Source organism: Apium graveolens, chromosome 10 (genome assembly GCF_009905375.1).
Source record: "Apium graveolens cultivar Ventura chromosome 10, ASM990537v1, whole genome shotgun sequence".
Lineage (NCBI taxonomy): Eukaryota > Viridiplantae > Streptophyta > Magnoliopsida > Apiales > Apiaceae > Apium > Apium graveolens.
In genome coordinates this window covers 227,627,750-227,641,413 of record NC_133656.1, presented here as the reverse complement: position 1 = coordinate 227,641,413, position 13,664 = coordinate 227,627,750, and the positions used below count along the sequence as shown (strand labels likewise).

Sequence of the window (13,664 nt, the reverse complement as noted above, 5' to 3'; positions counted from 1 at the left end):
ACATATTCTCCTTGCATGGCAACCTTATTACCTGTACAGCTCATCCCGTTATTTATACTTATTAGGGCGCGTCCTGCGCCTTGGGCGCGTCCTCCTCCTTTCAATATCTTCCTCCTCATCTCTTTACATGACAACCCAAAATACAGCCTACACAATCATGGACGCATCCTACATATACAGGGCGCGTCTTCGCTTCATACAATGTAGACCAAAACCTAATTATTCATCTTCTTGCCCCAATTCAATTCTAATTGGCCCGTATTTGACCCGAGATGATCCAATACCAAATTTTGGCTATAACAAAAACTATTTTTAAATTTCAGTTGTGACAAGAAGAAGATCCAAAATTCAGTTAGTAATAACAAGATAAAAAGGCATCACATTATCGGAAACTAGGTCTCAGGCTAAGCAACTTCGTCTTATAAAAGTATTTAAAATTAATGTATATCAGATTATAACTTCAAATTTAAGAAGACTAGCCTAATTTTATATAACATCAACAAAAATAATAAATTTCCAAAAAGTTGGCAACTTTAGCCGATGTAATACCCAACTGTCAGTGTAGTATTTACTGCCCAACTGTCAGTGGCGTATCTTATATAAATTGGGATACCTAACTGACAACTAAAATTGACCGTATTTTTCAGAAGGGTTATTTTGGTTAATTTTTTTAAAAAATCGGCTATTTTTATCATTTTTTCCCATTATCACAATCCTAATCTTTCTGTCAATTGAATTATATAAATAATGTGTCTATCCATAACCTGTTTGTTACCATTACGGCACAAGAAACCCCAGAAATTTGGCGAAGACTTCTGTACAGGCATTCGTTTTCGCGTACTCGATAAATAACTTGAAAATGCACATATGATCGATTGTTTTAAATTCTAAAGACCTGGGGTTATCTGCTCTCAATAAGATTTTTAAATCCGAACTTTGTTGAACTTTCAAATATCTTAGCAATAGTCTGTATCTCAAAATATTTAAAGAAATAACATAGGGACAGGTTAAGAATCATTGTCCAAAGATCACTCAAGTTAAACAAGTCAGACATAAACCGGAAATTCTATAACACTTGATGGTACTACGCTAACGCAAGGGAGGCATTAACATTTCAAAAACTAACATAATTGTGTTATGTAATGATAATACACAATGCTAAACACCTTGGAACTTGCTTGTCGCTTCCTTATATTTATTAACTGATAGTTAGGATGAAATTAGCATTACCTAAACCCAGAAAAGAATTACGCATATTCTCTTGAATATAGATCAGCCGCCAAATGTTGTATGATACAAATGACTATTTCATCTGTGCTCAATCTCGAGATTCACCCAAAATTCCAGAAAAGCAAGGAATGTAACAAAGAATAATCTATCATGCACTTTTCACTGCCATATTCTTTCTCTGCTGATGCTCTACAACTTTATAATCTATGACTTCACGGAAGAGATTTGGGTCAAGCACACATTTCTCACTTCCGTAAACAGCAGCCTGAACACCAGCCATCAGCTTCGCTATTTCTCTTCCTGAAAATCCGTCTGTTTTTGCTGCTGCTTCCTTCAAAATATCGTCTGTCAAGTTATTTATTTCTATCTTCTGCTGTTCCTTTCTGAACAAATTAGAGAACAATCCCCGCTTTCTCCCCCCAGCTTGTGCAATGTACTTCTCCAAATAAAGTTTGATAAGCTTAAATCTTTCTTCTTCCCCAGGCAAAGGAAATTCTAGGACTTCATCAATACGATCAGCAACTGCTGAATCAAGATCGCCAGGACGGTTTGTCGCCAGTGCAAGAACTATGTCTTTTGACTGATCACCTGTGCGGAAAAGGAGGGCATTGAGTGCACTTCTCTGAGCTTCACTCATGTAGGTTTTATTCCTCCTGAAATGAGCAAGAATCAGGTTAAAATCATTGAAGGCTCCAAGCCTCAACCATAATTAATATATATGTACAGGTGCAGACTACTACTACTCAATCAGATATCCATAAAGTGGATATACACGATTTCCATCATAGATTCACCTATTTAAAAAGCAAATATTGCTTGCAAGTATTCAATGCCATACCCTAACATCCAAACAGCTATTTCTAGTTTAATAATTGCAAGATATAAATTACTACCGAAAGAAATCATATTTTCACATATAAATTTTTGTCAGATCTAAGGCAAGAAAAATAAACTACTCAGAGCAACTATATAATTGTTAAAAAAACATGCTGCAAGTCACTTACTCGCACAAAAATGCATCTGCTTCGTCAATAAAGAGTAATAACCCTCTGTTAGACTTTTTTGCCCAATCAAACAGCTGGTGTATCTTCGTAACAGCTTGAGAACCAAGTGGCGCAACATCTCCACCTGTCATCAATGCATAATCAAGCCCCTGAAAATAAGCCAAAATAACATCAGATACTATACAAACTAGAAAAATCACACAAAACATGTTCCTACCCATTGAACCTTTTCTTTCTGTGTCACACCCTATATACAAGTTAATTCAAAGAACTGGCATGGCATCACAGGGACAGGACAAACATGGAATCTCAAAGCACCAAAAAGAATTGAGCACCAACAGAAACACACAAGTTAAGATCTTATACCGATTTGCGAGCTAGCTCTCTTGCAGCCATTGTCTTTCCTGTTCCAGGAGGACCAAAAAAGAGCATATTTCGAAATGGTGCCTGATGGGCTTTTGTATTGGCTGTCGAACTTGCTAACTGCTGAATTCTTTTCTGAAGAGAGGGATGTAATACGACATCCCCAAAACCATTTCCATTTTTTGAAGTAGAAGCACTATTACCTCCACGTAAGAGGGTGCTAAAGCGACGTGAGGAGCCTGACCAAGGGAATTTTCCGATGGTAGACTCTCTAACCAGTGATGGTTGTCCTAATATTCTGTCCACATAACTCCAAATAACCTTTGCCCCTTCTCTGCAATTAAAGATAGAGATTTCCATAATCTATTGAGATCAAACAGATGGATGATACGATATTGGAGTTCAAAATAAAAAAAGAAATTTAACGAATATTTGATGCTAAAACAAAAACCCTGCTGATGTCTGTAAGCTGGACTCCTCTTTTCTTTAATGGATATGGCAGATAGACATAGTAAACTTCAAATGTTTGAACAAATTGATGATGCAAGTTCATCTAATATGCATAAATATATACCTTGTTGTATAGATCCCTGCTGCAAGGGCTGTCACACCCCCAACAGCTACAACTAACTTGTTTTGATCAGTCAATATGGCTCGTAAACCCCCTACAATGCAAAAATAAGTCGACGGTTAAAACGATTATTTTGACAGAATTAGACAAATATAAGGAAAGGAAAAAGTAATTGTTTACCGACTGGTAAGAGGGACTGATCAAGTCATAAAGTTATAGTGCAAAATAATCACGATGCCATTTATAAGATATGGAACAACAGGCTAAGTGCCTCAGAATTATGAGGAAACATATTCATGTAAGAAGTTAAATAATCACTAATACATGCTCCTCAGCAGACATGGTGTAAGGAAGTACCTCCAATTTGATCAAAAGTTGTATTAATAGCAGCAACCCACTTATCTCTTTCCGCACTTGCCCGTTCCACTAGCATTCTCCGATTAACATCTTCAGCTAGCTTTGCTTCATGAGCTCTTCCTTCTGCTTCTGCCATAGCCCTTACCCTGATTGTTTCCCTCTCTATCTCAGCCTTTTCCCTCTCTGTTTGTAGTCTTTGTGCCTGAATCTGTTCCTCCGTCGCTCGTCTAGCTTGTTCTTGCCTGATAGATGATTCTTCTTGCATTTTAACAAGCTCTTCATTTCTTGTTCTGTGATGCTCATTTTCGGCCTGAATAACAATCATAAATTAAGTCAGTTGCCTTTCTGCAACATTCATGGATTCAAACAACAAAAAATAACATGCCTGCATCCTCTTTCTCGCCAATTCATCCTCATAGCGTGCCATCTGGGACTTTATCTGAGCCTGCTGCTGAGCTAACTTTTTCTGCTCCTCATATATCACCTTTTGCCTCTCCTGTGAAAGAGGAAAACCAGAAGTAATTTTAACCAGAAGTAAATTAAACTACTGCAAAGTGGCTTTAAAATGGGCTTTAGTACCGGAAGGATGCACTAATAATACATGCAATTTTAAACCGTCTATATATAATTGTAGAATGGCTACACACATTTGAGCAAAAGCTGCCAGCTCATGTAAAATATTTCTTGATCAATTTGGCTAAGTGCAAGAGATCAATAGTAGCCACATGTTGATGTGGTGATACCTGTTGTATAAAAACGTAACAACCAGAACAATACGTCAAAACCATCAACATACTGTATGCGGACAATGTATATAGCTAGTAACTGTCATGTCAATACCTCATTATGATCATGGATTGTAAATATCCATCTTGTGCACTGGAAATCAAAAGTTCTAAGAGATCCTGTAGTGTTCATAGCTACTAAGTTGGTACCGGTCTAGCTCATCATGTCTAAAATGGACAAAAATTGCAATATACGGGAATTTAGAACTTCCTCCTTTTGGCCAAAAATGGCTTCAAAATTGAACATAAACCTTGTCGTAGTTAGCCACTGAATAAAGTGCATAATAATTACTTACATAAATCATTCAATGGCAATTTGAAGTAAAATTATCAATTCAAGAACCCAATTAAACATCAGCGGGTAAGTCATTCAAACATAAGATTACAGAAAATGCAAAAAAACATAAAGTACAGAAAATGCAAACCGTACATGTAATAGCATACAGACTTAAACTTACAGTTTCAGCCTGAGCTTGCATTGCCTTATATTCAGCTTGTTTAGCAGTTAGTGCTTTCTGCTTTGTTTCTTCTTGCTTCTTCATCGACTCAAACACCTAACAGCACAAACAAGACAGTGTTACTTAACTAACACGACAACACCATTAATCCCACAGTAAAACACCCAAACAAAATAAAATCACAACATAATAATCCTCCCCTAATACCAAGACATAACGAAAATTTTAACATTATTACACTTCAGACAACCAAATTGAGCACCTTTCGACCCAAATACCGACTAGAACCTCAAATACACATCACTAAAAGTTTAAAGTCATCGCCTTATACAACCAAAACCAATTAAAGATGCTCCTTTTACTTGAACACACATTCATATTGTTTACGATACTGTGCACTCGCTACAAAAACATAAAAAAGTTACTATAACAGCAACAAAAGGAGCTAATTAAAATTGAATGCAAATAATAAAAATGTACATAAATCAAAGGATTGGTAAGGACCTGTTTGGCACTAGTAGAGCTATCAATCTCTTTCAAAGCCTTAGCGCCTCTCTCCAACGCCTCGGGATCGAAACCAGCCGACGTTGTCCGCGGATGATCATTCCGAACACGCGGAGGAGCCGGCTTCTCCTCACTTTCCGGCAACTTTTCCGGCGAAGAAACTGCCGGCGCCGGCGAAGTGTTAAATGGAGGGAAATTCAGAGGACCATCAGCATAGACATAGGGCACACTAAGTGATGAGCCTAGGGCTGAGAATAAGCTTGCTGTTGCAATGCCTTTCACCATTTTTTTAATTTGTAAAACCCTAATTTTAGGTGGTTGCAACTTAAAAGGATGTAATTTGATTTGGGGGAAAATTGTAAAACCCTAATGAATGTGATGGGGGTTTAAGTTTTTTTTTTTTTTTTAATATTTTAGTAATAAAAGGGAAAGGCTTGGAAAAGTATTTACCCAGAGACAAGGCTTGGAAAAGAAGAAAGAGCGCACATTGGCTCGTGGTCGAGGGTTTTACTTTTTAGTAGGGGTTTTGGCAAAAAGCCCTTTTTTTACTATATTTCCGAATATCCGTGTCCGGGTTATCTCACGCGCACGTATCGAATAATTTTGAAAGTCATATATTATCCCATTCTTTTAAAAAAAATTATGATATTTAATTTTTTATTATTCTGAAAAGAGTAATTGTTTTCTTTTTGTTGATTTAATTGATTTAAATTTTACTGATCAAATATTTTCTGATTCAAGAAGCTCAGCTTGCATATTTAGGCAAGTTGAAAACTATCATTAAGTGGATATTTCAATGGATTATGAGAATGATAATTGGGAATGATGAGATGAAAATTGGGAACGAAAATAGACATGCGAGAATGAGATCAAATTTCAAGAATTAAATGAGTTTAATTAAAATGAGATACGAAGTATTTATCACCAAAATATCAAATTTTCAATTTCCATTATTATCAAAATAACATATTTTTAATTTTCATAGCCTTACTTATTATGTCTCAAAATTTTGACTCAAAATATCCACGAGACATGCTAATTCATTTGCAGTATCAACTCCTGATACGTATGATACGAACATGCTCATCACGTATTTTTTTTATAAAAAAATACAAAGAATTAAGCGTATTAAGTTGGTTTTTTGAAAATGTGATGTTCTGATGATAAAACTCACATTTCACAATACTATCACACGTATGTATTATGTTCTACGTATGTATTATGTCCTGATCACGGTCACTGTGTTCATTAACAATGAACCCATTAACAATGAACCGAAAACATCGCCTATTCCCCCTGCATTTTGAACCAAGCTTAGAAAAAGCCGTGGAAAATTGAAATTTAGGATTAGGGCTAAATTCAGTTATAGGGAAAAACAAAGATATTGAGAACAAATAACCTAGAACCCAAACTTTGATGAAGATAAAGAACATCACTGAAACATTAACTATTTTTCTTCTTTTATCAAATCAAAATAATAATATTCAATTCAAGAATTAATAAATTAAATATTTAAGAGGGTACTGAATTACAAATGTATAGTAAAACAATGTCTCAGACATCACATGAAAAAACATAACAATGGATGAAAAAAGCATGGGATCTATTGCTCATAATTGCTATGTTGTTTTTTGTAGTGCCTTGATATAAAGCAAGGCCTCAAACTGCAATAGCATGGTTCTAGTTCTGAAAAATTACTACAACAGAGTGAGGTTAAAAAAGAACCAATCATACTACATCTGCTGAGCAACCCAACTAGCTTCTCAAGAAAATAGTTCAGTTTATGAAGATGAACTCTAAGCACATTCTTTTTACGGAAACTGGAATGAGCCTCCAATCTCATTAGCTCCGTCTGGAGGATTGATTGCCACCCAAAGAAGGGAGATGGTGATAGCGATAAGCCCTGACCAAACGAAAACAATAGTGGGTGTTCTTCCCCTTCGCCCCATTAGTCCTTTAGCGAAAGGATAAAGATGTGCCAACACCCAGATACTGAAGAAAACCCCGCCTAGTAGGCGACTCCATTGTGGTATGGTGCTATATATTGTTCTGCTGATCCCGACAGCTATGGCGATTAAATTAGTCATCATGATTGTGATAGGAGGAATCATGAGAGCCGTCCATTTGACTAAATAGAGATCAGCAAAGTCGTCGTCTTCATCATCGCCAGAAGATTTTGATGTCAATGTAAAGGATATTTCGATTCCAGCAACAACTTTGAGCAGGCCTTGAAGGACAGCAGCCAAATGGGCACTAGTTCCTCCAATCAACCAAAACTGTTCATTCCTCCACCACTCTTCGAGTTCAATGCCAGACCACTTCACCTCGAGAATGGCGAGCAAACATAGAGTAACAGTAATGCATAAGAGGTAGACGAGGAAAGTGACATTGAGGGTTTGAACAATAAACTGGCCTGAGAAAAGCGAAAGTGCAGGAAGAAAACAATAGACAATAAGGAAAATGGAGGTGAATGGGTAGATTCCAACATTGAGGTATGCAATTCTTTGTAAAAACTTCATCTTAGGGCTGGCTAGGAGAGCATTGTTTCGAGAGAAAAATATCTCAACTGAACCGGTGGCCCAACGAAGAACCTGATGTAGCCTATCTGTCAAATTAATCGGGGCAGTCCCACGGAAAGCATCCCTTTTGGTCACACAGTAAATTGATCTCCAACCCCTGTTGTGCATTCTATACCCTGTGACAACATCTTCTGTAACAGACCCATAAATCCATCCTACACGCTCTCCCCACTCAGTTTTATCCTCATACCAGCAGGAAATGACACTGATGGCTTCTGCAACAGTGGATGCATCAAGAAGCTCACGGGGAATGGTAAGAGCACCAGGTGGCCGTCCATTCTTCACAGCAGGATGATCTGCAAGGGGGCGACCTTGGAATTCTGCTACTGGGATAGAATCGATGAGAAAAGTAGAGTTTCCAAACTGCTTAGGAGCTAAGGAGAGATTCATGTCATCGTCATCTGAGTCACCCATCCTTAGAGCTCGATTCTCTTCTGAGGTATTAGAGGCACGCTTTTTACGGCCAAAACAGCAGCTACAACAACCAGGGCTGTGTTCCTTTGCACGAGGTGGATCAAAGCCATAAAGAGCAATTCTTCGGAAGAGACACCCAGTTCCAACATAGACTGGACCTTGTAGTCCATCAAGTGCCCGCATGTTGCCATCAAAGAAAACAGTATTATGATTGGCATAACGATCAGATGGATCAATGCCCTCAAATCTCTGGGGGAACTGCACATAACAAATTCGATCCCCGCCTCTATCCATCATGAAACACATGCCTTCCTTCATAGCTTGGGAGTTATAGATGTAGTGGTCACAATCAAGATTGAGGATGAAGGGGCCATTTGACATGATTGCAGAGGCTCGAACTAGGGCATTCATAGCTCCTGCTTTCTTGTTATGATCATAGCCGGGCCGTTTCTCACGAGAAACATAAACAAGCATGGGAAGACGGATATCAACTTCAGTCAGGTCAAATATCCCAACATCATCAGCTGTGCCCTGTAATGGCTCATCACTTGGGGGTTTCAACATCACCTGCATTGTAGTCTAGACATTAGGATTTTCTACTACTATATTCAGTTCACCCATGTTTACTTCCACTCACTTTAATTGTAATACAGAAAAAAAAACTTGTACCTGTATTATACCAGCATGATCACCTCTACCATGTTCAGCTGAAGAGGTTAACCATGTCCCTGGCCAATGGGTTCCATCTGCCATCCATGTAGCTTTTGGAATCTTGATACTTTCCACAACCTCGTCATCCCTCTTCTGTCTCTGTTGCTTCATAGCCTTAATTTCTTCCCGGGCATGATAGGCATCAGACCTGCGGCGGATAGAATCTGGCAATCCATTGATGCGGACCTTAAATTCATCATACTCACGTTTTACCCTTCTACGATCCTTGACAAAATCAGTCCGCAGCTTATTTTTGTATGGATCCCTTTTCAAACTGAAGTAAGATTCAGGGTTTCTAGGCTCAATTCCATGTTTTCGACAAAAAGGTACCCACATGTTCGCAAAACTTGCAGCTTCTGCCATGGCTTCAAAAGTCAATAGTGCACCCCCATCATCAGAAACATAGCATGCAAGTTTTTCAACTGGATAATCAGCAGCTAAAATAGACAATATGGTGTTTGCAGTGACAAGAGGTGGTTCTTTTTCAGGATCTGCAGTGGAGACAAAGATATCAATTCCTGGAAGATCCGATTTTCCAGTGGGATTATTTGGGCTGGATGTTTCAAACTTCTCTTCCAAGACTTTAAGGTCTGTGGAACGATTTATGGGGCAGAGCTTTGGCAACTGATCAAGAACCCATGAGAAAGCAAACCATAATTCACATACTATGGACATCCCCCAAAGCCAGATTGCGTCATTGTTTGGGTGGGCAATCCTCCATTGCAAGAATAATCCAAGAACAACCATCCGAATCAAAACCAAAAGGCTGAGGGCAAATAAATGGCAGAAAACAGTAGAATATCAGTATGTATTCTTATTCTACTAGTCACTGAATTTGAAAAGTGAACCAATAGAAAGAAACATCGGACATCATTTTATAAACTGAGTACTAAATTTGTTAAGTATAAAAAGTATATGTACAAAGTGCCATAAGAGGAAAGTAATTGTTCTACAATCCGGAGAAAACCAACTGTACAAAAAGACGTGATAGCATAGCAGCAATAGTTTTCACATTCCAGAGTAACATAACAAAGTGCTTTATGACAGATTATACAGTTGGGTTTATCTTAAAACTAATCAGCAAACCAATTGGACAATAATCATAACTGATCAATGGATAATAATAAAAAACGTATGCAAAATATTTGTGAAGTGAAGTGCGAAATCTAGCTATCTGTTTTCTTTCAGTCATATCAATCGAAAACTACATGCACATTAGCTATTAGAGAAATTACAGCAATACATATTGACATGGTCAAACAGTATAAACTATCCATCTAACTTTTAAAAGACCATCTGCAGTGTTTCATGAATTGTTTAATTCGTGTATACCTGGTGAGAACCACCTGATAATTTAGCGTATAACAAGTTTTGCAATATTAGGGAATATCGAAGGAAACGGAGAATGTACCGATATGGACTGAGAATAGCAGCTGGAATTTTTAATTTGCGAGTCAGAGGCCTCCATGGTTTACTAACCAAGTCTGAAGGTTCGGCTACCTGGTCACCCTTTCCATTAACAAACCCTCCCCCTTCCTTAGGCCATATGGCATTTCCATACCCATAGGTGCCACTTGTTTCAAAGAGCCACCTATTGTGATCAAAATCTCCTGTCTGACTCCTTACTAACTGGGACTTGGTTGATTTCATCAGTGACAATCTCCTTTCCATTTTCGACATTGTCCGGGGAGGTGGGAGAGGAAGTGGCCGTCCATTGTCCACAACCTCGTTTATATCAGTGACCTTATACTGCTCCTTGCACCCCGGACAATTGCTATCTCCACTTTTTACCGCATCCAAATAACAGTCCCTACATATCTTAAAATCACATTCACAAGGAAGAATATCCACTCCTCGTTCATCACTCATTACCTTAGCATCACACCCCGGAACAGCACACGAAGATCCTTTTGAACCAGCCATCTGAGGATGGTTTGATTCTGATTCAATCACCTTGTCCATAAGATGAGCTCGTGTCACACTATTAAATCCACCAGTAAAAAGTGAACTCGAAACATACTGCTCCTCAACTTTCTGTTGAATAGCATCCATCGGTTGATTGTCTGGAGTTGGTGGTATGTGTACAGTATAGTTCGTGAACCTATCACTACCAAGTTCACTATCAAGATCATCCCGTGAATAGCTAACATAGCGTCCCGATGAAGTTCTCCTTCCAAATGTCACAGTAGGATTCATCTGCTGTGAATTGGACTCATCCGCAGCTGATGACATAGATAACCGGCTCGCCTTAAACGATTTCGACGCCATGAGGCCTCAAGTATAACTAAACCCCCAGATCCTGAACTAATCATTAAGCAGTAAAGTTAAAATCTTGAACTTAACCCTTCAGTATTAAGTTGACAACCAGTGCATTTATCATAAAAGCGAAAAAGCCAACACAAAGTAACACATCCTTACATCCATATCACACAATTAGATTCAAAGATCAGAACTTTACACAAACAAATGAAGAAATTACAATAGACACAAATCAAGATCCAAGAATCAAACTAGAATCAAGCAAAGATTCAAAATACAACCAAAAAAAACAAGCTTTACATAACATCACTACACTAACAAAGATTACAAAAGATGAAAAACTGAAGGATGTATTATACTATTATATATACACTAAACAATATAAAAAAGCCTAAAAAAGGAAAATTAAGAAAAACCAAGAATTTACAAATCCCTAAAAACAAGGACTTATGTAATAATAACAAAAAAAAGAGTGATTTATATAAACCCACAAAGCCCACATCAGATCTCATAATTTTAGTATCTAAAGCATAAAAAAAAAGTGTTTTTCTTGCACAAAATGTGAAATGCAAGGGAGAATAATTTAGATTTAAATACCTCTGAGTGCTACAGTTACTTGGTATCACCTTCTCTTTCTTGTGTGTGTGTGTGTATATATATATGTATGTATATATGGGATTTATGAGTTTTGTTGAAACGGTAGTATATGAATGTAATATTTGAAAGAGTTTCAGACAAGAAAGGATAAGAAATTTGAACTGGGCTTTTAGTTTACTTTGTGCTTTCGTGCAACTCCTGTTTGCAGCAGTGTGTTTCAAATTATTAAGGTTGTGTGTGTATGTTTGTATGTATTTTACTTGTGCTTGGTTGTACTTTAACTGGCAATTTTACAATTTTAGATTTGGCTCATTGTCAATCGTATATCCTCCTTTTTTCTTTTCTTTCTGAAATATTTTCTTAAGATAATATAGATATTTTTTTAAAATAATTGATGACTTTTAATTTTTATTTGAGGCGGGATTTACACGTTATCACAGGTGTAATACACAAACTTCGGTTCATTACATGTGCGTCGTGTTTTTTGGATGTGTGAATCGTGACATATTTGACATTCTTTTCTAACATGCCATATTTTGATCTTTGACCGGTGACAAAAAGTAAAGCGAGTCATTATTAATTTATTTATTCTAAATATTGATATTTTAAACATATTTTTAAAGAATAATTAAAATATCTCTTTTTTCGTAATATCTAAAGACGTTCAAACTTTTAAAATTACTCGATGTTTACACATCTGACATATGCAAATTTATTTGTTCTTAAAATCTGTAAATAATATCTGTCAAAATTTTTTTTTATAAAATACTCGTATAAATAATATGTGTGTTCCTTTTTTTGCGTATTCATATAAGGATAAAAAGTGTACACGCATGTCTCATGTCTCTCGTTGTCTCCCTTGAGTGTTCTTTACAATTTTTTTAAAAAAAACTAATATGTGTTTTTAGATATTTTAGGCAATTTAAACCCAAAAATAAGTATTTGGGTCAACGCCCCATATTTTATTTTGAAAAGTGTTAAATTTCCCCAAATTCTTTCTCAAATTTTTAAACATATTTTTTGAAAAATAATTAAAATATCTCTTTTTTCGTAATATCTAAAGACGTTCAAAATTTTAAAATTACTCGTTGTTTTCACATCTGACATATGCAAATTTATTTGTTCTTAAAATCTGTAAATAATATTTGTCAAATTTTTTTTTGTAAAATACTTGTATAAATAATATGTGTGTTCCTTTTTTTGCGTATTCATATAAGGACAAAAAGTGAACACGCATGTCTCATGTCTCTCGTGAGTGTTCTTTACAATTTTTTTTAAAAAAATTAATACGCGTTTTTAGATATTTTAGGCAATTTAAACCCAAAAATAAGTATTTGGGTCAACGCCCCATATTTTATTTTGAAGAGTGTTAAATTTTCCTAAATTCTTTCTCAAATTTTTCACTAAATGATGGGGCAAATACATGACATGTTTTAATTTGTTAGCGCATATTAATGCACGCAGGTTCTTATATTATATTAAGAAAAGTTACTATTATTTTATAACACATCATCATTTGAAAAAGTTTTTGGAAAAAGATAATTGAGGAACCTAATATTAGGGGTGAACGCGGGTCGAGTTGGGCAAATTAGAAGTAATAAATCGAACCAACCCAATTAATTCGGTTTTAAAAGAAATGAACTCATTAACCAAAAAAATATTTTCAACTCAACCTTACCCTTTATACATTGGTTCGGGTTGCTTTGGGTTAAAATTCGAATAAAATTATTTAAAATATTTATAGGAGTCAAAATAAAAAAAAAGTAATCAAAAGTTGAAGTGTACCCCATAATTTAACGGAAGATAAATATTATTTGATATTATACGTACCG

The 13,664-nt window shown here is 36.4% G+C and overlaps 2 protein-coding genes across 3 annotated transcripts; both read right to left on the bottom strand.

The window, feature by feature from the left end:
- Positions 1–1,247: 1,247 nt before the first annotated feature.
- On the bottom strand, positions 1,248–5,688 carry LOC141693181 (uncharacterized). The gene is made up of 8 exons (XM_074498198.1): positions 5,273–5,688; positions 4,769–4,864; positions 3,911–4,021; positions 3,526–3,835; positions 3,172–3,262; positions 2,601–2,931; positions 2,235–2,383; positions 1,248–1,883 (listed from the first exon to the last, which is right to left on the bottom strand). The coding sequence occupies exons 1-8, from the start codon at positions 5,555–5,557 to the stop codon at positions 1,379–1,381; spliced, it is 1,878 nt and encodes a 625-aa protein (XP_074354299.1). The 5' UTR covers positions 5,558–5,688; the 3' UTR covers positions 1,248–1,378.
- A 1,072-nt stretch (positions 5,689–6,760) lies between these two features.
- On the bottom strand, positions 6,761–12,084 carry LOC141692995 (cellulose synthase-like protein D3). 2 transcript variants are annotated; one of them, XM_074497972.1, is made up of 4 exons: positions 11,833–12,084; positions 10,388–11,280; positions 8,935–9,742; positions 6,761–8,832 (listed from the first exon to the last, which is right to left on the bottom strand). In XM_074497972.1, exons 2-4 carry the CDS (start codon positions 11,242–11,244, stop codon positions 7,084–7,086), a joined length of 3,414 nt encoding a protein of 1,137 aa, XP_074354073.1. In that variant the 5' UTR covers positions 11,245–11,280; positions 11,833–12,084; the 3' UTR covers positions 6,761–7,083. The 2 variants fall into 2 exon arrangements, with proteins under 2 accessions (XP_074354073.1, XP_074354074.1); XM_074497973.1 differs by having other exon boundaries at positions 10,388–11,275.
- Between the last annotated feature and the right edge of the window lie 1,580 nt (positions 12,085–13,664).